The sequence below is a fragment of the Sitophilus oryzae genome, unplaced genomic scaffold, assembly GCF_002938485.1.
Source record: "Sitophilus oryzae breed Bouriz unplaced genomic scaffold, Soryzae_2.0 scaffold_154_pilon_pilon, whole genome shotgun sequence".
Lineage (NCBI taxonomy): Eukaryota > Metazoa > Arthropoda > Insecta > Coleoptera > Curculionidae > Sitophilus > Sitophilus oryzae.
The window spans coordinates 1967339-1995167 of NW_022146225.1; the positions used below are offsets into that span (position 1 = coordinate 1967339).

A 27829-nucleotide genomic window follows, 5' to 3' on the forward strand; every position below is an offset into this window, starting at 1 on the left:
TAATCTGTGGAAACACAGCTCGCTGCTATACGTACTGCTACGTAGGTTCCTAAAGAATGTGACGATTAGCACTGAAACAAAAAGATCTCTGTATGTCACACAACATACTGTTCAGAATTAACGGCAGCTTTCTATTATTATTATTTATAAGTCCATTGTTTCCTTATTTTGTACTACCAAAAGAGAGTTGGTATAATTCCATACTGATGAAGAAGTTGAATATCTGATCATGCTTTGTGGTTTTCAATTTCCATGTCACTAAGCTGGTTTTAACCGGAGTATGTAGATTATGTAGGCTTTAATATTCTTCTTCTTCTTATCACGCCCTCTCCTGCCGAAGGTTGGCGATCCAAATGGCAATTGTGGCTCTGGAAACTGCAGCCCGGAAGATTTCCGCAGACGAGCGTTCAAACCATCTCCTCAAATCTTTTACCCATGAGTTTTGACGTCTTCCTACTGATCTTTTCCCTTGCACTTTGCCCTCTATTATGAGGCGCAGTATTTCGTATCTACCACCTCTCATCACATGACCCAGGTATTGCATTTTTCTTTCCTTGATGGTGTTCAGTATCTCTTTTTATTTCTGCATGCGCTGGAGTACTTCATTGTTGGTGATCCTTTGTACCCATGAGATTCGCAGCATCCGTCTGTATATATACATTTCGAAGGCTTCTATTCTCTTCTCGGTCTGTGAATCCAGTGTCCAGCTCTCACATCCATAGAGTAACACAGAGAAGACGTAGCATCTGGCCATTCGAGTTCTGAGATCCGCACTGAGGTCTCTTCTTGTAAAAATGATTTCATTCTCACGAAGATTTTCTCGCTTGTTCAATTCTTGAAAATATTTCTCTTTTCAGGTCGCATTGCCTATTGATGTTAGCTCCTAAATCCTTTATTGAGGTCACTTGTTCGATTGTTTGTCCCTTGACACGCAGGTGTGCATTTATTGGAGTCTCAGAAAAGACCAATAGTTTGGTCTTGGAGACATTGAGATGCAGTCCAAACATCTCACTATAGTGGACTACGGAATCTATAATGCTTTGCAGTTCTTGTATATCGTTGGCTATTATAACAGTATCATCGGCATATCTGATATTGTTTATTGGGATTCCATTGAACTTGATTCCGCCCTGGATTCGATCCAGTGCTCTCTAAATATAGTCTCCGAGTACAGGTTAAACAGGAGCGGAGACAAGACGCAACCCTGCCTAACACCCCGCCTGATTTGTATACCTTCCGATGTTGACTGCTTCATCTCAACTACCGCCGTTTGATGCTAATAAAGTTCTGATATGAAACATAGGTCTTGTTCGTCAACTCCGGTTGTTCTTAGAATTTTGATCATCTTCTGATGATTAACACAGTCGAACGCCTACGATAGTCTATGAAGCATGCAAATACATTCGCATTCATGTCTCTACACCTCTGTGTCATTACATTTAGGGAGAAGAGTGCTTCACGCGTTCCGAGTCCGTTTCTGAAGCCAAACTGGGTGTTGTCCATCTGATTTTCGCACTTCTTGTAGATTCGAGTGTGGATGATTCTAAGAAAGGTTTTGAGGACATGGGACATAAGACTTATCATCCGATAGTCATCACATTGTGAGGCTTTGGGTTTCTTTGACAGGGTTACGAATGTTGATTTAAGCCAATCTGACGGTATTTTGCTTGAGCTATATAATTTGTTAAATAATGCTGTTGCCAAATCTAGACTTCTGCTTTCGTTATCTGCAATGAGTTTAAGTATTTCAATGTTTATTTTATCGGGACCGGTAGCTTTTCCGCTTTTCTGCGCTTTTATTGCATGAACAACTTCGTCTTTGGTTATTGCTGGAGCCTTTTCATTCAGTATGTGATCTATCGGTGGTGGGGAACAGGGCCTGTCATCATTAAAAAGTGTTTCGATATATTCTTTCCATCTCACAAGCTTAGCCTTTACTCCTAGAATTATCTCGTTGTTATCGTTTCTTAGGATTGTTTCTTGGTGTTTTCTGTGTCTGTTTGTAAATTCTTTCACTTTTTTATGAACATTGAAGGTGTCATACTTTGCTTGTAGTTGCTCTATTTCTTGACATTTTGTTGACATCCAGATCTCTTTCTCTTCCCGGCACTTTTTCCTAATGATGAATCTATTATCGAGTCTACAATGAATCGACCGAGTCTAGACTATGAGGAATGGAAATGTAAATTATTTTTGAGCCGTATAGTACTGAGACATGTTTTGATAAAAAAAACAATGCATATGAACCTACTACTACTGCCATTACTCGCTGACTCGTTTTTCTTTCATGAGCTTTTCTGTGACTGAAAAGCCCGATACGTGATGTTATTTCTCTTCCGCACTCCGGACATTCAAAAGTCTCATTACTTTGTTGCCTCTTTCCTTTTAGGTTATCGCTGTTAACTGAGTTTCCAATTCTTCTCTGTTAAATATAGAGTTTCTGGAAACCTACAAAATCAGGAGAGCTCTTTTATTGAAAACAGCAAACTTGTTTTAATTAAAAAACAATGCGTAGGACCTACTGTCGAGTCTACAATGAATCCATCAAGGGTAGACTGTAAGGAATACAAAAATAAAGGAGTATAGGATCACGTAGTACCGATATATACAAAACATAGAGTTTCTGGAGAGCTACAAAATCAGGAGAGACTACCACAAACTTTTTTTGATCAAAAAATGATGTATATTGATCTATTGTCGAGTCAACAATGCACCGATTGAGTGTAGACTGTAAGGAAAAGTAAAATAAGCTACTTGGAAGCGTTATAACACCGATACAAGTTAAATGTAGGTTTCTAGGAACCTATAAATTCGGGAAATACTACTGCAAACTTATTTTGATAAAAAAAAACGATGCATATGAATCTGCGACGAATTGATCTACTGTAGACTGTAAAAAATACAAAAATAAGCTATTTTGAAAGAATATAGAACTGAACCATGAGGAATATAGAGTTGCTAGAGAGCTACAAAGTTGTGAGAAGCTACTGTATCTTTTATTAGGTACTGTTTAATATAACATTTTAACCAATTTTTTTTGAGTAATATAAGTAGGATCTCATATAAAGCAACATATTTCCTGTTTCAGTTATAGACACTACATACAAGTACTATAAACAGATCAACTTTTAATTTCATGCACATTTGGGTAATATTTTTATACTCCAACATGTTCTATCCTTGTTCCACGCAATAGAAAACAAATATAAACAAAAAGAAAGGGACTGTGGTAGCCATAAATCACATGGAGACGAGGTTTCCGTCGCGGATCAGGAATTAAAAACCGTTTAAATGGGTATTAAAAGGGTCGTTTCACCCAGACGAAATTCCAGAAAGGTCATTAGATTAGTGTTAAGTGTTTTTGGCCCGATCGGTTCCATTAGGTCGGGTTGTATAAGTCTGGAGGGAAATGAAAAAGAAATAAATTTTAATTTAGTTTTAAATTACCTCAGTTATCATTAGTTCATTTTGTATTAGGTACCTACCCTCTCTTAATAATAATAATGAATGCATAAATTTAGTATTAAGTATTAGGTATTTAGTTGAATCTTCTTACTAATGATAAATGGTAGAGTTGTACAGGGCAGTGATGAACCACACGATTTAATTTCTCATATTGAATCGACTCCTACGATTCGTTCATTTGAACGAACCACATGGACAATTTACGTTTCATAAAAACAAGAATAGTAACGGCACTATCGGCGATAAATTGGCCGGACAATTACTTAAGCGACCAGAAAAAGAAATATATAGTTCTTTCATTTGTTTTTCAACAGTCCCTGACACTGGCGTAATTGGAATGATTATTTTACCAATAATATTAAATTATCAATCCAATTCATACATATATACTATTTATTAAAGACTTAATACCAATTTAATATTTTTAGAGCCATATTTTAATTCCGATTTAATAATCATAATAAATAGTATACCTATATACTGCATGATCGAATAAAAATGGCGTCCAGTTGGCTTCGAAATGAACATCGATGACATTCCCCATATAATTTTACATATAAAATGACAGCGATCTTCATTTTATAACCATCGCTGACGCCGTTTTTTTTATCATATTGAGCAGACGCCAACAATATTTATTTGGAGTTGCATAAAACCACGATTTCGTCGTTTAGTCCGGTCGGTAATATTATTTTAACAGAAATATTAACGTGAAAATTAAATACCTTACAGATACTCCCGTACTAAGCACAGTATAAATAAGTTTTTTTCTTGTAAATAACTTTCTTATCGTTTGCAGTTCATGCCCATGATGTTTGATTACGGAAAGTCGTTGAAAAATATTGGAACTCTATACTTATATCGCGAACGATGGCATTGTGATCCGATTCAATTCTCATGATTCCTTTTTACGGCTCATCATTCAAATGGATCTGTGCTGGCCACGATTCAGTTGAACGAACCGTATTGTAAGCAATGATTCGATTCTCACGATTCTTTGAATGAACGATCCCTAGAAACAAACGATCGCAATATGATCCGATTCACTTTTCACGATTCTTTTTTACAGCTCATCGTTCAAATCGTATGGATCCGTGCTGGCCACGATTCAATTGAACGAACCATATTGTAAGTAATGAATCAATCCTCACGACTTTTTGAACGCACTATCGCATTGTAATCCGATTCAATTCTAAAGACTCTTTTTTACAGCTCATTGTTTAAATGTTATGGATCCGTGCTGGCTACGATTCAAATGAACGACTCGTTCAATCTTTGCCCACCTCTAGTACAGAGTAATAGAAAAATACATACTTGATATAAATCTAACAAAAAGTAACCGAAAAGGATTCACTTAAATATGAAGAAAAGCAAATAAATTACTATGAAAAATGAAAAATCAACTAATGTATTTCAGTGTAGATATTATATTAATCATGTTTTGAATATTTCCATGTTCATAATTATTTTTTCGACAAATGAAGCGTGAAATGTGATTTCGGTTATCTCAGCTTGTTAGTAATAAATAAACAGATTATTTATTTTGGTCTCATTTAATTAGATGAAACATATATAATGTTGTTATATTTTGACTCGTGTTTTAACTTTGTATAATCAAGCTAGTGCATTACAGAAAATTTTCAGTAACTCTTTAACAAAAATTTGTCTTACTAGCAGTTTCTTGTAAGAAAGACAAGATTGTTTTCAAGTAAATATTTTGAAAGTTATGATCTCTACACTGAGGCTTCTTAATTTTAGGTAAAAACAGATTTTTTTATATTTAAGAGTTATAAATGAGCGTTTTGCAGCTTGATGCCTCAAATACATAAAGATGATAGATGAAAAAATTGAAATTGTTAAAAGTCTATTACTATTGTTTATTGGTAAAATATATTCTACTATTCTGCAGGGTATAGTGCGGTTATGTGCGTATACATGTTTATTTCACGCATCTCTATAATAGAGATATTTAGAAACGGAATACCAAAGCAGATAATCCAAATTAACCCGTAACGTTATTTAGCCGACAATTTTCATTGCTATTAATGTTCCAACTACCTGTTCTAGCATTTGTACAAGGCTATTAATGGGCCATTTTTGATATTTCGCCCTGTACGGTCACGATATTTATTGTACATCTTTATTTTAAAGTTACCAAAGAGTATTATTTCACATTTTTCAGAATATGGTTTGATGGGATGCATTTTTTACCCTTATATGGTATAAACAACATCGTTTTTTTTTTAATTGGGATTTTTTGTGGTACCACCAACATAGCAGGTAGAATAACTTTTATATACCGGTTTGATTTTTAGAAAGCTGGACCTAAGATGAAGTTATGCAAATATAAACACCTTGGTTTGTGTTGAGATAACGGGTGATGCTGTATATTTTGGCGATGATACTTTAAAAAAAGTCTTTTTATACATATATTGCAGAGTTTAATACATGCAATTGGTATAGTGAGTATATATATTGACTTAAAATGACCTACAAGAGTCTAAAAAAATTGTCTAGCAAAAAAATCGAACATAGACACACTATTAAGAGCTTCAAAGAGCTTAATAGTGCTACACTCTAATCTTTAATAAATATATTAAGTGTAGACCTAGGTGTAGATTATGAGGATCCCAGAAAGACACTTTTTTAGAACGATATAGTATCGGAATGCATGTTTTGCCCAATAAATCATGTATGTGAATCAATTATCGATTCTACAACAAACTTATCAAGTGTAGACTATGATGAACAAAAAACCAACTACTTTAGCAGTAATACATGTGAAATACAAAGTATCTGAAGAGCTGCAAAGCCTGGAGAGACTTGTTCTTGCGTGCGTTGCCCTATAAACGATGAATGTGAAACTATGATCGAGTCTACAGTAAACTGATCGAGAGTAGACTATGAGGAATGGAACATGAAACTATTTTGGGACTGTATAGTGCTGATACATGTATAATATAGAGTTTTTGGAAAGTTACAAAGCCGGGAGAGACTACAGCATGCATGTTTTGTTTAATAAACTATGAATATGAAGCTATGATGGATTCTACAATGAACCGATCGAATGTAGACTATGAGGAACGGAAAAAGACACTACTTTTCAACCGTATAGCATTGATACATGTAAAATATAGAGTTTCTGGAGAGCTACAAAGTCGGGAGAGACTATCACATACAGGTTTTGACAAAAAAAATTATGAATAATTATCTATTATCATTATCTACACTAAATCGATTGAGCTTAGATTATAAGAAATATTAATTAAACTATATAGCACTGATATATATGTGAAACATACAGTTTCTGGACAGCTACAAAACCGTCAGAGACTATAAACAACAGAATTACAACTTTCCAATAAACTAATCAGGGAAATAACTCAATAGGATTACAAATCCCATCGAGCCGTTTAACCTCAAATAACAATAACAACCTTAAGATACCTTTAAAGTGTTTTACAGACTTCCCAGACCTACCGCAGCGATAAAATATTGCCCTAGGTTTTTGTCACGCAGTATACAAGAACCGCATATAATGTGATATGCTTTGAAATTGTTCTCATAACTTATTGAAGAAGATAAATAAGAGTATTTTGGCCTTTTAATCAATTTTAAATAACAATAACATCCTTAGGAAGCCGTTAAATTGCTTTGCAGATGTTCTAGTCTTATCACATCGATAAAATATTGCACTAAATGTTTCTGATGTGGTAAAATATGTTTTAAAATTGTTCTCACTACTTATTTTGGATTATTAATTACCTTTAAATATCAGTAACATTTTTAGAATGCCTTTAAAATGCTCTACAGATGTTCTAGTCTTATCACATCGACAAAAGCTTACACTAAATGTTTCTGATTGTGGTAAAATATGCTTTGAACTATTCTCTCAACTTATTTAGGATTATTAATTACCCTAAACATAAGTAACATCTCTAGAATGCTTTTAAAATGCTCTAGAGATGTTCTAGTCTTATCACATCGATAAAATGTTGCACTAAACATTTCTGATTGCGGTAAAATATGTTTTAAAACTGTTCCCACATCTTATATTGTATTATGAATTACCCTAAACATCAGTAAGATTTTTAGAATGCCTTTAAAATGCTTTACAGATGTTCTTGTCTTATCACATCGATAAAATCTTGCACTAAATGTTAGTGATGCGGTAAAATATGTTTTAAAACTGTACTCACGACATATTTAGGTTTATTAATTACCTTTAAATATTAGTAACATCTTTAGAATGCCTTTAAAATGTTCTACAGATGTTCTAGTCTTATCACATCGATAAAATATTGCACTAAATGGTTCTGATTGCGGTAAAATAATTTTTAAACCTGTTATTTTGGATTAGTAATTACCTTAAATATCAGTAACATCTTTGGAATGCCTTTAAAATGCTCTACGGCTGTTCTAGTCTTATCGCATCGATAAAATCTTGCACTAAACGTTAGTGAGCGCGTAACATATTTTTTGAAATTGTTGAGGCGGGTTATTGAACAAGATAAATACAGTATTTGGTCTTTTAATTAACCTTAAATACCAATAACATTCTTAGGACGCCTCCAAGATAGTCTACAGATTTTCTAGTCTTATCACATCGATAAAATCTTGCACTAAATGTTTCTGATGGGGTAAAATATGTTTTAAAACTGTTTTCACAACTTATTTTGGATAATTAATTACCTTTAAATAGCAGTAACATCTTTAGAATGCCTTTAAAATGCTCTACAGATGTTCTAGTCTTATCACATCGATAAAATCTTGCACCAAATGTTTCCCATGCGGTAAAATGTTTTGAAACTGATCTCGCCGGTTATTGAAGAAGGTAAATAATAGAGTATTTAGGCAAGACTAATTACCTGTTGCCAGTGGTCGTCCAGGCTGGGTTTCGCGGTGAAAAACCCCGTGTCGTGGATGTCCTGCAGCTCCTTGAAGATGTCCACGCTCGGCAGAATATCCATTGTTGCCGAGTGAGCGATAAATAATACTAATACAGAGAGAGATATCACAAGAACAACAAACAAACAACAACAAAACAACGCGATCACACGCGAAACTAAGGGTGAAAAACCTTACGAAAACATCTCCGGTACACTCATAGCGAACCGCACGGCGTTACGGTATTATCGTAAACCGGCATCTTCGGATGATTCAAGCACGGACGCACGTCTGGTGGGAAACGCGTGCGGCAAAAACAAAACAGTGGAAAAATTCGCCGTTTTTTCCCGTTTTTCTTTTTCTCGCGCGGTCAGGTAAGATCAAACGTCACTCGGGGGGTTTGTTAGGGTGTCCGTTTTTGTCGGGTGAACGTGTGAACGCGGCAATAGAGCACTGTAGCGTCGGGTTTGCCGGTATATCGTCAGTTAGGAGAGTTGGTGCTCGTGACGTGTCTGGGTGGCCGTCGTCGTCGGCGTCGACTGGCGGCGGAGACGCGGTTCGGAACTCGCGACGGGGCTCGCGTGGAGCGGTTCGGAGCGCGCTGCAAGGCGACGTTGCCAAAGGGGGGATGAAAGAACGAGATTTAGGGAGAAAAATTTAAGGGTGGTAAAAAAAAAAATTCTGTTTAATTTCTTTCTGATATATTTTTTGACTGAATTTTTTCTGTATTTATTTCAGTTTTTGTCTATTTTAAGTTGTTTTCAATTTTTACTTTTCCTATAGAGTAAAATTTACTTATATTTATACTATACCTTTTTTTCTGTATTTACTTCTGTTTTACTATGTATTTTTTTATCTGATTTGTTTCTGTTTTATTATCTATATTATTTTATTTTATTTTTGCTATGTAGTAACATAATTCAAATTCTTTATATTTTTTTTAATTTATAATTATCTTTGTTTTTTTTGTTTAATTTATTTCTGATTTTTTTCTATATTTATTATATATTTTTTAAGTTGTTTTTATTTTGTTTTTCTATATAATAACGTAATTTTTTTTGTTTCTGATATTTTTTATATATTTTTTTCTGTTTTTCTTTTAATATTAACTAGTTTTAAGTTTTATTGTTTTATTTATTTTTTTATATAGTAAATAGTGATGAGCGATACTGTTCTTGGACTTGGTCTTGAGGCTTTGGTATTGGTCTTGCAAAAAAACGCGAAACAATGCAAGACTTGAGCAAGATCAAAACCAAGACTCTTGGAATGTTGCATTTGTTATATTTAGTTTGTTATACAGGATGAGTTTTAAATAAATGCAAATATTTTCAGGGCTGGTAGATCTCGACAAAAGAAATATATTTCCTCTTTACCGTTTTTCAAATAAATCCAAAATAACAGAGTTATTTTACTTTGAAAATTTTCAAAAAAAATATTTTTTGCTTAAATTTTGAGAACCACTGAATAGTTTCTGGGTTTTCTTTCCTTTAAATTTAATCTACTAGCCATGTTGCCATATTATCAAGAAATTATGTTTTTTCAAAAATTACTAAATTTTCAAATTTTTTTTCCCGAAAAAACTTATAATCTTGTTTCTGGGGTCGAAATATACTACCTCTAAAAAGATTTACACTTATTTATTAAGACTCACCCTGTGTATCTCAATTATAATTAACTTTACAAGGTTTCAAATGTTTTTAAGTGATTCATCTAAGAAATATGTGATAAAAACTACATAAAAATAAGCTTAAACGGTTTTTAAATGTATCTATTTACAAATACTAAAAATAATAATGATTAAAATTCTGTTGATTATTACGTTATAAAAATATCACTAACAACTAACACAATATTCAGCGAAATTTCATTACTCATTTGACACCACCGCCTAATATCTCAATTTTTTCCTTCAAAAATATTCTATTCCAATTTTCCAACTAAATTTCCATCTCAAACCCCAATAAGTACATTACATATTACGAGCAACGATTAAAAACAAACTTTAGAACGCCATAAACTCATTTTATTTTCATTGATTTCCCGGCAACCGCGGAAAATTACGGAAGTGCGGCAACGCCGGTTTTCAAACTCGAAAACAAAACACGTTCTTCGGCCGGGAAAAAACGCATGGCCAACTGCGCGATTCGACGGGCACGACGCTGCAGCGCACGCGATCGAAGTCGCCGCATGTGGCTCAGTGGCGGAGTGCGTGCATCGGACCTCGACCGCGGCGTTGCCGGCTTTTTTCCCCAAAAGAAAAAAAATAAACCACAGGGAAGCACCGATCTTCCTTTAGTGTTAGTACAGGCTTATGATGTTATTTATTGTATTGTATGTATTTAACAGGATACGATGAACACCTCACTAGATTGAAGCTAAGAAACAACGGCAAATGCAGATTCTTTAGGGAAAATGGGGAAACACTAGAACACTTCATCACTAAGTGCGCCTAGACGACAAGCATTGGTGCCATAATCTTTGGTACGAGTGATATCGGAGATGAAGAAGTAACCTCTGTAAAACCGTCTCAGATACTGGCTTTTGTCAAAGCCTTGAGACTGTACGTAGAGTAATCACTCAATAAGAAACGGGGACACGATAAATTTTTAGACTATAGTGAAGAATGGAAACCCATAATCTGTTTTACTATGAAGCTATTGTCAGTAGACTACTAATAACGTAAAAAAGAAAGCTTATTTGGAAGGATATAGTACTGATACAAACGAAATATAAACTTTTTGGAGAGATACAATGTCGGGAGAGTCTACCACATACCTACCTTTCTTAGAAACAAATAATATGATACTACAATCCACTCGATTCAATAATACTATGAAAACTGAAAAAAAAAACTTTTTTCTAATTCATTATGTTGGAAAAATTCAAAATCTATCGCCCATCTCTAGTTTGAATCTTTCTAACCATTCCTACATCGCACAGCTGATAACTTTGACAGTTCTCACAAAAAACATGGCCGATGTAAATAAAACAAATTCTGACGTGGACTTTTATTCACTTTAAAACGTATTCAAACAGCTACAATTCCTGTAAAAATTCATCAATAAACTCAAAATGGTGTACATCAAATCAGGCAAGTCTAGTTTTTATCAAGAAACACTAATATTTAACGTATTAATTGATACTTTCTTTCAGATGGGACAGTTTGTGAGAAACCCCCAGTTTATGAGAGAGTATACAATCTGATTTTCGGGTTATTTAGTGGATTTATATTCTTGTAAGTTTGTTTTTAAATTTATTTGGTATTTTTATATTGTCTAAATGGTTTTTAGCTTTACATCTATGTTTGGGTTTAATTCTGGAGGCTTGAAAGGACGATCTAGTGGAGGTTCAGGAAGATATGGAGGAGGAGGTGGTGATGGACCTTATAAGTAAACAACAGCGATATTTGTATGATTTATGCTCAATAACTAATGTAAAATTAATGTTTTTAGGCCAGGGAAACCAGGAGGTTCAAATTTCCGTACTATCAGTGACATAAATCCACCCACGGTGTATGGTGGTGGATGTCCAGGAGGAAATTGTGGGTTATAATCAAAAACCAGTTAAAAATAGATTTATTAAACTGCATTAAACTTTATTCTTAAGATTTTCTAACCAAATATTAATAAAACTTTGTATATGAGTTGATGAAATTAACTCTAACATTTGTATTAATTAAAACAATTTGTTTTTTAACTTATTACTCTGTATTTCATATTCTAATAGCTTGTTTTGACTAAATATAGCTTGTCTTTTTTATTCGACAATGATAAAATTTATTTTGTAAATAAGGAACTAGTTTTTTTTAATATATATTATACATGAATTAGTTTATTTTTTAATATCCAGTGGCAGGACAACTAGAGGGTCGTTGTCAATGGGTCTGTCTGAGTATAGAGACCATGTTCTTCCTACTAAATCGAATATACCTAGAAAAAGTGTAATAAAAATTAATATATTGAAAAATGAGTCAAAAATATTAATTTTAATTCTTTATTATGGAAATTTTTGCATAAAAATGTTTTTACTGGCGTTTAAAGTAGTTCATAGACGCCCTTTATTGTCTGAAAGGAATAAAAATAGCAAAAATAAAACAGAAAAACAAGCTGGCTTAGATTATGAACAAAGGAATTTTTTTGACAAAATGGTGAAGGAAAAAAATTAAAAAATTACTTTAAATTCATTGTTATTTCTCTGTTAATTCTTGAAGATTCCGTATGTATGCCAAGGTGTAGTATAGAGTAGTACATATCTATATTAACATCTGAATCTATAATAATGTTTAATTTTTCCAAAAAACATTTTTTTTTACATAATGTGAAGGAATTTTTGAATTTATGTTTTTAAAATTTTCAGTGTGCCGATTTTAATCACTTTATGACTCCAATTCCATATATAATCTATTTATTTATTATCTTAGCCTCATTTTTATATCGTTTTTATATTAATATAATTTCTCCGTTAAAAATTAAAGTACTTTATTGACAAAATGGTGAAGGAATAAAAATTTAAATTTTTTAAAAATTCTCTAAAATTAAAAAAATAAAATCTTACCAGCACAAATTGTTTTAACTCTAGCTTCCTTCAAATCACTAAAAACCCTGTGACAATTATGTCTAGTATCACTGAGCATCCTCTTCAAATCTTCACCGTTTTTCGGCTTATCATACTGTGAAAACACGCACAAACGTGCCTTACTACTCTCCAACATACTCTCGTTACTCTGTTCCTCTTCTGATCGCAAATACCTGAAAAAACAAGCATTCAAACACAAAAAAAAACACTTTAAAATATATTTTTTACGAATTTGTATGAAATAAGGTTTCTCCTGGACTTATTGTAAGAATGTTAAGCCTGGATTCACACTCTTTATCAATACAGGGAGCCATTTCAACGTTATGAAAGAGACGGTCGCCTTCCTGGTTCAGAAACGTCATATTAACGGAACATCCGTCAGCGGCTCCGCATCCAGAGTCTCTGAGAATTTTCTGAGCCTGCTCGAACGTGCTGGCGCTCAGAAGAGCTCTTGTAATGAAGTGACGTGCTAAAATCATGAAAGAATCTATATAAGTATAAAAAGAAAATTATATATAAGTATAACATCAACGAAGGAAATATAAAAAGACACAATTAAATAAGATAAAGACTTCTTACGTATTTTTCCAGGTTTTAAATTTTTGGCGCTCAAAGTGTTGATGGAAAACACTAGACCATGATGGTTGTAGCTCATGGTGTACCCTGGAAGGTGTCCAGCGTAACACAGGGAGGTGAATTTTTCCTCTTTAACACGCCATTTGCCTTGAGGCTCATCAGAAATAATATGAGCACTCACGAAATAGTAGTGGTTCAGCGTTGAACCAAGAGCATCTTCTGTATGTCCCAGAAACTCCTAAAATTATCAGAAATTTTGACAATTAATTTATGTTTTATAACATTAAATAATTATAAAATATTAAAAGGATTAATAGAAACAAAAAAAATCACTTAAAATTAGATCTGGTGATTATTACGAATATTCACAAGCAAAAAAACTTATTAAACAACCCTTGTTACAGGCTTGCTTACCGCACCTTGAAGCGTAGAGAAATATCGACTATTATCACAATATTTTATCAGTTTTACACAAAGAAATACCATAAATTATACAATATAGAGTCTACTAAGTAAGTAAGCAAAAAAAGTACAGCTAGCACAGACTTAATTAACCTATAAGATTTTTTTAATAATTATTTTTTTAATTCCTCACTATTACCACGCCCATATGGCTTTTGAAAAATCCCAACCAGTGCCGCAGATTTTTTAACTTGTGATATTCAATACCACTGAATTTTAATAAAAAAAATTAAGTTTTAAAGTATGCTGATTAAATACAAAACCTATATGGATAACCTTCATATAAGAATAAGCAATTTGTTGCCTATATGGATTCTAATGTTACAGATTTTGTGTTCTGATCATACAGGGTGAATATCCTTTATTAGATTTAAAAAAACTGCATCGATTTTAGTATTAATAATGTAATCTTTAGTAGAATCAAGGAAAATATTAAAATTATTTAGTATAGAGATTTAGTAAATATATTAAAATAAATAATGTTTTTTTTTCATCACTGACAACGTCAAATTTCTCCTAAGTCTCTTAATAAAAATACAAGAATATATAGACATATACATATATATAAAGGTACATATATTTTATCTATTATATTTTTTATAAGTATATGAGTCGAATATTATATTTTTTGTTTATTTTTTCACCCTGTATATGGTAATCGAACATACGCCACAAGATATCCTATTCCAGGCTATGCGTTACTTTTTTTTCTTCCATTTAATTGGCTTATGCACTGAAGCCAATTTAATTTGATTAGTCAAGTTCCTTATTACTGTACCTATTTTTTTTCTTTTCCAGCTATTTTTTCCTCCTTTGAAAACTCATAATTACCGAACAACATGCACGCACACGAATATTTTTACTAAATTGCATTAAGATGATTCGGAAAACCCAGACAAAACAAATTAGAAAAATTTCATAACTATTCAGATATATTAATAAAGACTTTTTTAAGTAAAATCTATTTACAACTGTTTATTTTTAAAATAGAATTCCTAAAGTATACTCACGTTTCCTTTTTGATTGACACAAATCGTCGAACACCCGGTAGGATAATTGATGGTGTTCTTATTGGCTGCTGAGAGTATGACGTTGTCCATATGGAGCAAGAACAACTAAAAAATACCGTCACTGGTTAAAAAATAATATAATGAATTAAAAATAAAAATAGATTTACCTCTTACATTTTTATATTACTCTATACAGTATACTTACTTGATGAAAAGGTACTGCTGCACCGTCTGCAACTCCTTCTAGCTCTCTGACATATTGAGGAAAGCTATTTTTCACGCTATTTAAGGTGTCTTCGTATCCTTTTCTTCCTTGGGGAGTACCGTAGGCATCCAGATACTCTGGAAGGGACTCAGCTATTTCCAGGAAGTTTTTGATCACTCCAGAAAAATTACGACCCTGGAATATAGATATTTTTCTTTTATTTTAGAAGTTTTTCCACATAATTTTACCAAATATCGTAGATATTTCGTTATAATTTATAAACAGAGTAGTTGAGAACTTTTTGAAGGTGTGCGTTAGTGTAAAAAACTTTCTTTGTTCATGTTTTATGGTGTAGTGTTAAATCTCATATTCAAATAACGCGCTCAAATTTTCGTAGAAAAAAAAAGAAAACTGTATTTAACAATACCTACTGAAAACTGTCACTTATTAAATTAGTTCACCAGACGACAACTGAGTGGCGCTGTCAAACATTAAACTGGCACTTCTTGTACAATTTTGTTCTGTGAATTCAAAAAATTTCAAAAACTTACTATATTACAAGACAAAAAATACTACACTGTAATTCTTAAAAACCGAATACTTTCGATGTACCCTGTATATGCTATTATTAAACCTAGATTTTATCGATTAGTCTTTCTAGGTATACCAAGGGTAAAAATATCGACCCTTGAATATAAAGTACAAAATATAGTAACCATATCTATTGTACGAAATACTAAACAAGGTCTTTTATAACAATTTTTCATTATTTTGACACTAATTGTTTTAAAAAACAATTCAATCATGTGACGAACAGCATATACAAGTACATAGTATGCCTTATTGTATTTATATCTACTATTTAAACATTTAAGTTCAACATCCTTGGTAATGAGATGACGATAATAACAACAAAATTTTCAATTTATAAATAATAAAAATAAAGAAAGAATAATTTAAAAAAAGTTTTTTGGATCTACTGATTGTTTCTGTTCTAAATAACATAAATAATATTATCTTATCTCTTATATACGACCTTTATATTTACTCACAGACAATATTAGAAATCAGAAAGACATCATTATTATTTTTTATTTGTAGAAAAAAATATGTACTGACCATATCGTATCCAACATCATAATGAGTGCCTTTCGTGTACAAAATTGGTATACAATTTCTTCTTTTTTCCAAATCTACAGACATTTTACAGATCAGGGAGGTCTAAAATATTAAATGTAAATATATGAAACAGAATTAATACATTATTACAGTTTGATATAAAAAATTTTATATTCAAATTATCGCTGATGATAATGTTATATGTAAATTACTTACTGCTATTGATATACTTAAAAATAATTATTCTATGTTGCCGGTCTCACTATATTGAACGTCTACACAAAACTGAACACTTCTAATAAAATCGAAAACAGGATTTAAGGAAGCACTACAAAATCATTTGTTAACCCCTCCAGTGCGCTAGATCAGTAAGCTTTTTGAGTGTATACACACAAAATAATTTTTCTTTGTTACTTTCTTTTAAAAAATCTATTCAACCGTATTCAAAGTGACAAATAAAAAAAATGTCAAAGTTTTCCGTAAATTTTTCAATATTTTTTTACTCAATTATAACAGAATAATAATAATAATACACGTTTAGTCAAATTTATCCAACAAGGACAAACGAAGTGTTCTATTACAATGATTTGATTTTGTTCAATTTTGTTATTTAAATGATGCGTGATTTTTTTAAATATACCGTTTGTTTTGAAGCTTTTATACAGGGTGCGTCAGAAAATATTCAGATTTTTTTATAAAAAAATGAGTATAGGCACAGAATATCTAGCTACGGTATAGGTAAATAAATTTACAAAAAAATATGTGTTTTATACTTCTATATGAGAGAAAAAAAAATAAGTTATGCATTTTGAAATTCGCAAAACTAAAGATATACTGGGTGTGTGTAAAAAGGTTCTAGCTTTTTATGTTATTTGTTGAGATTATTGTATATATTGTCAAGGATGGAATTATTCGATATATAAAATAACATATTTAATATTAATATATTTCGTAAATTAATAATTCGATTGAAAGGAAGTATAAAATAATTAAAGTTCATTGGCATTTACGCAACAAAAGTAAAGTTTTAAAAATCAAAGTTATAAGCATAATTGGCAATTGCGAAATTATTCTGGAAGGATTTTGGGGCATATGTTCATAGGAACTTTTTGTTTTATTTTTATCTGTAGAATCACCCAGTAGTTACACTTTTTGTGACACCCTCTATGGTACTTCAAATATTTTAAGAAAATTGTATAATTTTTTTCTGCTAAAAATATAACATAGGTAATGATAAAAATCCAGCTAGATTTATCAAATGCAAGGACATCCTAATATAGTATCTCATTATAATTATTATATTTTTGTTTAATTTTCGTATTTAAGTAAAATGTGCGTGTTTGCATTATAAAATATACAGGATGGCTCAAAATATAACCATATATTTTCTTTTAAATAAATTATTTTATATTTGTTTATAATGTATATTTTTAAGACAACAAATATTTCATGCTTAAAATATTTTAAAATTTGTTTGGTAAAAGCTTTTTAGAAAAATATTTGGTAAAAGTTACAATATGTTTACTGGTTAATTGTTTACTGGAACCTCAAAAATATTTAATTATTAGTAGATATTAAAATATCTATGGTCTGAGGTTATTGTTGTTATCATTGTTTGTTATTATAGTATATTTTTAAAATTAATTTTCAATAAAAACAAATCTATTTTTAAAATATCTTTAAAATAACTGAAATAGACTCATCTCCTTTGAAAAATCCTGTAAAATGATGTAATTTTACTTAAACGTATCATTTTTGGAGTAAAATCTACACAGAATGATTAGAAAATTTCAAAAGTGTGGTGTAGAATATACCGTGCTGGCAACTGTTACTTTTGGGTCGGCATTAACATGTGTGGAAGTAAATCGCATAGGGATCTTATAAAGTCGGAGTGAGAGAAATGCGACCGACTGACGCGACGCGCGGCGGTGTGCTGTTGCGACGTTGCCGATACGCCTTTCCCTATCAAGTAAAGTAAAATCACGATCGCAAACCGCTTATTTTTAAAAGACTTTTTTTCAAGAGATAAGTAGATAAAATCGTTAGACATGTTTCTGAGCATCTGAAATGGAATTATAAGGATATTGTCAGGGTATCATACAAATTAAGTATCACGAGACGTAATTAAATCGTGAAGCTGAACGCATGACGTACACCTTTCCCTAGAACTTTAAGTACTGACAGAGGTATTGATTGGGTCGACCGGTCAACTGCGACAAATCTGCTATATCCCCTTCCACGTCTCTTAGCGATGTGCGCAGTTTCTCGGTTTATTTCATACGTTTGGCAACGTGTTTACTGTCCTCTCTTTGTTCAGTACATTATAAACGCATTGTACTCCTCTTACATACGGAAATCTCGACCCATGACTAACCTTTGCCAGCCCTTAGTATACAGGAGAGTATGGGAGTGTCCCCCTTTCTTGAGTTTTATTGACATCCTCAGGGTGTTTTGACAAAAGCCAGTATCTGAGACGGTTATACAGAGCTTTATGCCAAACTTTATGGCGCGAATGGTTGTCGTCTCTTCCCGAGTTACGTTTTCTTTTTCATTGCCTTCTATCCCTTGGTACTTGGTAGTATGCCACCTAGTAATTCTATTAAATCACCCTGTATATGGGAAACCTTGTACTGCTTTCCTTAAAAAAATGGCATTATGACAGCTTTCCTCTCATCGTATCGCGATTATTCTTTATGGTACTGCCAGTTAAGATGAAATAAAAAGACATATACAAACTATTACAACATTATTAGGACTCACTGATATTCTAAATATGTACAGGGTTAGTTAATTAAAAAATTCTTCTGTTTTTTATCGGCATTTTGTCTATATAAAACTCGATTTACATAGTAAAATATTTATTAGTTGTTATTATACAGTATGCTGAAAAAATATTTAGACAGATATTGGAAAAAAATATGATTCTAAGTTTTTCTAAAGACATAAAACTGTTAAAAAAATGTAAAAATTTAAGTATGTTGTTTCGTATACAGGGTAGCTTAAAAATAACTAAATTTTCTGAAAAGTAATGCTTTGAATCAGTAGGATTTTTAAAATATATCCTTAATTTTTTTCTCTTCTAAATACATTTTACTTGAACCCTCTGTATTTAATTGTTTAGAACTCTCAAACTAACGAAATGAAGACATTCATTTTAAGCCGTTAAATAAATATTATTTTTTCTGTTTAATAATAACATAATACATGTCTAGAAACATTTATCTTTACAAGGACGTCTCTGCTATATTGCAGTAGATTTTATTGTTTGATTTTCATATCACTTTTCAAATGTATTTCAATATACAGGGTGGTCCGAACAGTATTCCGGAAACTTCGGCAGCATATTCTGCAGATAATAAGTAAAAAAGTTCGTATAGTTTCGTACAGGGTGTAGAAATTTCATTTTTATTTCGATTTTTCCTACATGTCATTATTGATTGTTTTTGTTGAACTTTTGGCACAAAAAAATTTTAAATTTATGATTTCAGTCTAATAACTATTTAGTTAACATGTTTAATTTATGTCAATGATGACAGGTATTGATAATTTCGATTCCAAATATCTCGAGAACCATTATTCTCTAAATTTTTTACGTAAAAAACCTCGTAAATGTATATTTTTTACTCAGGAGTTTTATACAGGTACGGACAAAAAGTTATTACTCTTCAAAATAGTTAAAACATATGTAGGTGGCGCCCTCTTAAAGTAAGAGTGATATTAATATCAAAATCAAATTTCTCATGTCAAAAAACTCCCAGGCACAAATTTTCAACCAAATATTGACATTACTTCAGAAATTACACAATTTCTACACCCTGTATCTCCGAAACTAAGCATTTTAGGACATACATTTATACGAACTTTTTTTCTTATTTTTATTATGAAGATTATGCTGCCGAAGTTTCCGGAATACAGTTTGGACCACCCTGTATACAGAGGGTAATTCATAAGCGTAATCAGATTAAATTTAAAAAATAAACTCTGATAAATTTATGTACCTACTATATAAAAAACCAAATTCTACAACATTTAAAAAATATTAATATAAGTATTTTTATTAGTGTATTTCTTTTAAAAAATTGACTGAGTAAAAATACCTAAGGGTCTATCCATAAAATAATTAACTAGAAAGAAGTGTCAACTCTGTGTTAAATCGTGGAAACACGATACGCCACCGAAAGCCTTCGTTGTCGTCTGGAGAACTAATTTTCCAATTGACAGGTTGACATGATAAGGACATGATGGCTTAATTTTCATTTCCGTTTCCGGTTATTCAATGGCGGGCCCTCTTTCAGTTCAAATGTATTTTGTATTTTTCATAAATAAAACCAAAAATAATTTATTCACATATATTTATTTGAAATATGGAACAACGTGACTAAATAAATATAAAAATATAGAGGATTGTATTGTTTCAATACCAATTAGTTAATTATATGTACTTTTAACGTAAATTAGTTAAGGTATAAGCATGACTTACAGTAATTTGTAAATAAACACGCGTATTCGCAGACTTCAAGAACAGAAAACGGACACAGGAACATGAAAACGGGAGCCTTATACAAAAACCTGAAAACAGAAAAACAAATTTTTTTATACTAAAATTAGCAATGTAAAAATATCAATAGGTATAAAATATAAATATACTGTTTAAAAAAGCGTCCATTATTCCCAAAGAGACCTGGCTTATAAATCAAAAAGAAGCAAAAAGAGACTTTTAGTCGGATAATATAATCAAATTATCAGTCCGATTTATTGCATTATTGACAATAAATCGCACATACTGGAGATAACTAATGTTGGCAATAGTTAAAAATGATCTTACCTTGCTGTAAATTGTTTCCATTTTCAAAAAAATCGCCGATCAAAGAGATTATAACACCATTTTCTTGCATCTAAAAAATGTAAAAACAGTGTGTATTTACTACCTATTTTTCATATACATGGGACATACCTACTACTGCAGAAACGTCACTTTCTCCAGGATTCTTCATGTAATATGTATTTTATATACTTTATTACCTTTATATTTATAAATTTCAGCCGAAATATTAAATTGAACTTCCAAAACGAAACTAAACGGAATGAATTAAAATGGCGTCGAATATTTTCGAATTTGTTCTAGAACAAATCTGAAGTTGTCTCTGAAACTGAAATCTGTCAATTCTAAACTGTAAAGTTAGACAATAGTTAGACAAAAACAATGCTGTCCTTGTCTAGGCGGCCATACTTGTCATGAGGAGAATGACAAGAATGACACTAATGACTGTTTCCAATTTTCCTATTTCACTGCCACCCCCCTGGGTCTATCTAACGAGCCATGAAAAATTTTTCGACAGATGACATCCAAAGAAATGACAGAAAACATAATTTACCTGCGAACGAAAATGACAGATACTGTCACTGTCATGTGTCCCCTCGTCGAACAAACCTTAGTGACACTATTATTCTGTATGATGAAAAAAAAAAAAACGGCGTCAAAGACGGCTGAGGAATGTGCCAAGCAAATTACGTCTAAGGGTTGACCTCGCTAAAATTATCAACGATCACCATTCGCAGCCGTCTTTGACGCCGTTTTTTTTTCGATGGTATGGTACTTACTACTAAAAGTAGTAAAGTCAGAGGGTAATTTAATAAGAAAAAACTGAAATACCAGAGTAAAAATATATATTTATTAGAAGTATTTCTTTAATATTTTTTTTATATAATCTCTTTAAGAAAAGAATAATACAAAATAATATGGTTTAAAAAATATCAAAAATACAATCTTCAAAGTTGCGAAACTTCATACAAATAAGAAGCCAATAATTTCACCTGAAATAAATAAAAAAATATGCGTTCAAAAAATAAAATAAAAATAATATTTTAACTAACCCCTCCTAAATAATTTCTAATATTCAATTTCTCGTTCTGGGAATGCGCTCCATCGTCACCAGCACCTACAGGGAGCAACAAAACATTCTTTCCTGTAGTTTCTTGGAAAGTTAACGTAATAGGAATGGAACCACCTAGAAAAACACGAAAAAAAAATTTTTTCTTTGAAAAATATTCCAAAAAGTTGTACCTTCACGTGTCAGATCTGGTTCAACGTGGTACACATGCTTGGTAGCCTTAATAGCCGCTTGGTAGTGTGGATGGGAAGGTTGTTCTGTCCAGGGCTTCGCCCCCTCAGAGGTATAAACCTGTTGGACATAACGAAAAAAAAAAATATAGTGTGCGCCAAAAAGTAATACTGTATAATACGGTAAAACTTTATAACCATTATATTCATCTAAATATTGACGTTACTTCAGAAAGTATATATTTAAAGAAAGCGTTATAAATATAATCGAAATAAAAATGAAACTTCTACACCCTGTATCTCCGAAACTAAGCATTTTAGGACATGCATTTATACGAATTTTTTACGTATTTTTATCTGCAGAATATGCTGCCGAAGTTTCCGGAATACAGTTCGGACCACCCTGTATATCAGAACTATTGTTTCAATTACACAATTCTTCGTTTCACGCGTGGTCTTATGAAAAGTATGAGTCGTTAAATGGCTTTTTTATTATATACCTTCAAAAACTTTACCGCACGCCACTGGAAGTGTACGTTATAAGTGAATTTTACTGTATATAAATAAAACTTACCCTGAAATGGTTTGGACTACCGCGTTCCTTCCACAAACGCTCCAAATATTTCTCCACCAAGTCCTCAATTTTTCCAGGATCCTGATTGGGTACCAAGCGAATCGAAAACTTACCAGTAACCTTACCGGGAATCACAGTTTTGCCGCCAGGCTCGCTAAATGCGCCCTCTACGAAACAACAACGTTTTATTCAGCGGAAACTCTGGGAACTGAACGGAAACTCACCGACTCCATGCAGAGATAAACTGGGGTATCTCCAACGGTGCATTAGGAGTTTTTCTTTGACGCCATCGTGAGGCAATCGATCACAGGCAATGCTTTTCCTGTACTCCTCGGGATCGAAATCGATTTTAGCATAAATTTCGTTTTCACCGTCTATAAAAAATATAAGGTTGAAAATTTGCGTAATAACTTTTTTTTTCACCCTGTATAGACGCATACAGAGGCGACAGTCCCCTTTGAAGTATGCGTCGCAAAATTTTATGACCTTGAATAAGTCTCATAAGGCATTAGGCACTATAGCTTACCAGCAACAGGAGCCACATCATCATAAATCCCATCCACCAAAATTTTTCCGTTTTTATCCACCAAACGGTCAAGAAGATAGACCAAGTCGACCAAAGCTTCATGAACGGTACCACCGTATATTCCGCTGTGCAAGTCTTGGCCAGCACCAACAACTTCAACAAAGAAGTAAGAAATGCCTCTCAGACCATAAGTAATGCATGGTTTAGTGGTTCCAAGCCAGTAATTGTCAGAAATGCAAACATAGTCAACAGAAGCCAGAAATTTGTCTTTTTCTGAATGCAAGATATCTTCTAGACCCTCACTACCACATTCTTCCATGCCTATTTAAGAAATACACATTTAAAACTCATTTATAATATATCCAAAGTGGCACAGTTTTATAAAATGCTTCATATCATATATATTTGTGTTAAAAAATATATACAAAATAATTTACAGTACTTACCTTCAAACACAAACTTCAAATTAACTGGTAGATCCTCTCCTATAGCTTTAAAAGCATTTATTGCGTGAATCCAGCACAATACAGGGCCTAAAATTAAATTAAACAGTTACAATTCAACTCTAACCTGTAAATTTTTAAATTAAAAATGCCTTTATCATCTGATGATCCTCTTCCATAAAGTTTCTCATTCCTTTCAGTCAACTCAAAAGGTTCACTGTCCCAACCATCCGATAAATGTGCAGGTTGTACATCCAAATGTCCATAAATTAGGACAGTTTTTTTCTTTGGATCTGAGCCCAACTGTCCCAAAAGCACTGGCGGTAAATCTATCTCTTTACCATCAGGTAATGTTTGTTTTCCTATAATATGTAATTGTAATTAATAATTTGACGATTTTTAAAACATTCTACCATTTTTTCTTTGTTCAGTTACAGCTCCAAGACTTTTTAGTTTCTCATCGACATATTGCACTACTTTGAAAATTTCCTGTCTCTTGTGGGGCCAGGCTGAGACCGACTGAATAGCTACAATTTCTTTTAAAAGTTCTATGTATTCAGGCTTTTTAGAATCCACGTATCTAAAGTTAAATTATCCAAATAATAAAAGTGTTTTTTAAATGATTTTGCGGTACTTACTCGAAAAGTTTTGGGAGGGGTCCCGGAGGAACTTCTGACGAACTCATTTTATGTTCGAGTGAACAAATAAAGTGATTAAAACTGATTTAAATAAATTAAAAAGTATTTTTCTCTGATTATTATGTGGATTTTTATCAAATCTGTGGTTTGCGATAAGATAGGTTATGTATAGCTGTCAGCATAGGCTGTCAGATTTGAAAGATTTTACTTTTTAGGATTTCTAGTATTTAAAATGTCTTTTTTTTCTTATTGCGCCTTGCGCCATCTATTGGATTTTTGTTCAACAATTTATTTTACAGGGTGTGATTTTTGAGGACAAAGAAAAATTGTCTTTTTAATAATTTTAATGTATTTTCAAGCATTAAAACTATGCTTAACAATATCAGTAACAATTTTAGAAGACTCTTGACCAGTTTAAGTTAAGAACCCCTTTTAAATCCAGGTACAAAAAGGGTTTCTTGAACGACGCAAATACGACAGGTTTTTAAGGTTAGATCTTAAGTAACCTTCAAAAATTTTAACTCTTTAAATTTATTATTTATGTAGTTTCTTTAAATAATATTTAAATACGATGGAGACCAATTACGTCGCTATCAAGGATATGCGTCCGGGTCTTAAGAACATAAACGCAGTATTTATAGTGCTCGAAGTTGGACTTCCTACAGTAACCAAAGAGAATCGTGAGGTAAGAACAGTTAAAGTAGCAGACGGGACAGCCTGTATAAACGCCAGTATTTGGGACGAGGCAGGAACATTACTGATGCCAGGAGATATTGTTCGTTTGACTAAAGGTTACGTTTCAATCTGGAGAAACTGTTTAACATTGTATACGGCAAAAGGAGGTGAATTACAGAAGATAGGAGAGTTTTGTATGGTTTTTAACGAACAACACAACGTCTCCGAACCGAATTTGTTCTCACCAATTCCTACAGGAGTGTCTACAGCGAACAATTTACCTTTGAACAATGGTACGAATAATGGAGCTGGAAGAGTGGGGCCATCAGGACAACAGGCGGGGTCAGGAATACCTGTAACGACAAGCAGTACATCACTACAACACAACAATACTTTAGGACCAGTTAAAAACGCAGCTAACAGCACAAATAATATACCTAGAGTGACCAGTGCTCCTAGTACAGCAAGTAATAGCTCTAGCGATGCTAAAAGACAGCGGGGGTCAAGGGGAGGGCAACATAGGAATCGGCACACCAGGACTTAGTGTGGTTGTGTAGATTTTAATCGATTTGAGACGATGTTTATAATTTTCTATATAGCTATGTACTTGAGAAGGATTCATTTTGGCTCTGAATTATTCATTGTGATGTTTTTTTGAATACTGTGACAAGGTTTGGTTACCCAAAAAACCAAACTAATCTATTATTTAATTAATTTTAAATTATGTTTACATGGTCCAAAATTATAGCAATAAAATTTTTAAAAAATTGTCAGGGTAACGAGGAAAATTTTTCTAATATGTTTTTTACATAAAAATGAATTCACTGAATTCTTCAAAAGTTAGGAATTACATTGACATTTAATTGTATTATTTTGTCAGTTTTCAATTTTGAATCAATTGCCAAAGCAAATATTGTTTATGCTTGTCAATACAACAATTTTAATTATTTTTTTGTAAAAAAATCTAGGAAATAAGACGTAATAAAAAAAATTGTGAATTTTTTTATAAAAGATTTTTATTTCAAGCAAATTTTTAGTAGTGTTTGTATAGTGATAACTGAAGAAACTCAAGGTAATTTTTGTTAGTCTTTCTTTCAAATTTTGCAGGACACTTTTTCATCACACGGTATATCGTGTTTTGTCGGGTAAGGCCAGATTTATTTCTGTTTGTGCCCATTATGTAGGTCGACTACACCCTTTTCCGTTGGAAGTAATCTTTAAAAACGTCGATTGCTAAAAATAGCCGTCACGAAAGTAGGTAAACTACACCGAATGACCGATTTTTAACTTTATGTTCATATAATGGCGAATGCGCTAGGCTACGAATTTTAAGAAATTCAACGTAAGAATTCTTGGATCTTTACAGGTGTGTATTTTTTCTATTAAAAGGCCATTACCCACGTTCTGGGCTCGTGTGTAGGACTATACTATAATTAAAAGACAGGCGTATGACATTTTTATGTTTATTTACATGAATAGTGTGCAAGATGGACCTTCGTTCTTGCCTCTGTAGTGTGTTCAAATAAAAAGATTTTTCTTTGAAAAAACAGGCGTAAAATATTGTTTGCCTGGCTATTATAACAATTATAAGGCATTAAAAGGTGTTTTAATCAATTAGAACAAATATTACAAACCTTGTTTATATTAGAAAATTTTATTTCTTTTTTTAGAAATTCTGTATTTGCTTTGGGTAATTATTTCCTTGTAATTTGTGAAATAATTTATTTAAATGTGATTTATATTTTTTTATTGAATATTGGAAATGTCAATATGAATATTAATTTTCAGTTGATTTTAATAATATCAATAAAATTAACTTTTTTATTTGAATTAAACCATTTTTTTTTCAATGAAAATACCTGGTCTTAAACCATAAAATTTGTAATTAAAAATAACTATTATAACTTTTTCAAAACTGATGTTCAATTAACTTAAAAAATTGATAATTAAGAAATTGTAGATAAATAAATATCAGACGTCAGACGATGCACAAAACTTTCACAGCGAAAGTACCCATTGGTACTGGTACTACTTATAAGTCTGGTACCGTTACTTATTGAAGCTTATATCATAAAAATTTACTTGTTTTTACCATATAACTATTAATTTCAAGTTGGAAAACCCACCTTATCCATTATTAAGAAAAAAAAAATGGCCTGATGACATATATTAATAGTGGATCCTGAAATCTACATAAACATAGTCCCAAACTGCAACAAAAGTCTATTCCTATATAAAATGCACTAAAAATTACGTTACTACAGCAAAAAATCCGTTTTATTCACTTATATTTGCTTTTTATTGTCATTTTTGTAATTTTTTGCATTTTTAGAGGCTTTTTACACAAGTATAATATTACTACTCACGTCTTATCCATTTCAGATTCTTACTTAGTTTTAATAAAATAGTATACCTAAAGGTGCGTTCATTCAGGCTGCGCCGCTACACGCCGCGCCGCGCAAAACATTTTTTTAACATGTGTTTAAGTGTATTTTTTTAGCGCGCACAAAAGTATATGCTAAAAAATGATATGCGCGGCGCAGCCTAAGTGAACGCACCTTAATAAATCAAGTTAGGATGCAAATATCTTTTTTAACATGTGTTTCAAAAACA

The 27829-nt window shown here is 32.1% G+C and overlaps 5 protein-coding genes across 5 annotated transcripts in view; 2 read left to right on the top strand and 3 right to left on the bottom strand.

The window, feature by feature from the left end:
* The window catches only part of LOC115878963 (Krueppel-like factor 7), a 441498-nt gene extending 432591 nt beyond the window's left edge, over window positions 1-8907 (bottom strand). Inside the window, exon 1 of the mRNA XM_030895570.1 lies at window positions 8334-8907. Coding sequence (XP_030751430.1) covers window positions 8334-8435 — 102 coding nt within the window. The 5' untranslated portion in view covers window positions 8436-8907. The remainder of the gene's footprint in view (window positions 1-8333) is intronic.
* Window positions 8908-11291: 2384 nt separating this feature from the next.
* LOC115878964 (glycine-rich selenoprotein-like) lies at window positions 11292-12178 on the top strand. Its single transcript, XM_030895573.1, has 4 exons — window positions 11292-11443; window positions 11506-11587; window positions 11643-11741; window positions 11805-12178. Exons 1-4 carry the CDS (start codon window positions 11425-11427, stop codon window positions 11902-11904), a joined length of 300 nt encoding a protein of 99 aa, XP_030751433.1. The 5' UTR covers window positions 11292-11424; the 3' UTR covers window positions 11905-12178.
* LOC115878962 lies at window positions 12147-16864 on the bottom strand. Its single transcript, XM_030895569.1, has 8 exons — window positions 16516-16864; window positions 16300-16401; window positions 15181-15375; window positions 14976-15080; window positions 13507-13741; window positions 13156-13396; window positions 12907-13100; window positions 12147-12281 (listed from the first exon to the last, which is right to left on the bottom strand). The coding sequence occupies exons 2-8, from the start codon at window positions 16381-16383 to the stop codon at window positions 12184-12186; spliced, it is 1152 nt and encodes a 383-aa protein (XP_030751429.1). The 5' UTR covers window positions 16384-16401; window positions 16516-16864; the 3' UTR covers window positions 12147-12183.
* A 5085-nt stretch (window positions 16865-21949) lies between these two features.
* LOC115878971 (cytosolic non-specific dipeptidase-like) lies at window positions 21950-24709 on the bottom strand. Its single transcript, XM_030895580.1, has 10 exons — window positions 24542-24709; window positions 24317-24483; window positions 24056-24265; window positions 23907-23993; window positions 23461-23781; window positions 23159-23308; window positions 22935-23101; window positions 22364-22481; window positions 22174-22307; window positions 21950-22113 (listed from the first exon to the last, which is right to left on the bottom strand). Exons 1-10 carry the CDS (start codon window positions 24586-24588, stop codon window positions 22069-22071), a joined length of 1446 nt encoding a protein of 481 aa, XP_030751440.1. The 5' UTR covers window positions 24589-24709; the 3' UTR covers window positions 21950-22068.
* Window positions 24710-24820: 111 nt separating this feature from the next.
* LOC115878973 (SOSS complex subunit B homolog) lies at window positions 24821-26192 on the top strand. Its single transcript, XM_030895581.1, has 2 exons — window positions 24821-25030; window positions 25088-26192. The coding sequence occupies exon 2, from the start codon at window positions 25113-25115 to the stop codon at window positions 25758-25760; it is 648 nt and encodes a 215-aa protein (XP_030751441.1). The 5' UTR covers window positions 24821-25030; window positions 25088-25112; the 3' UTR covers window positions 25761-26192.
* The last annotated feature ends 1637 nt before the right edge of the window (window positions 26193-27829 follow it).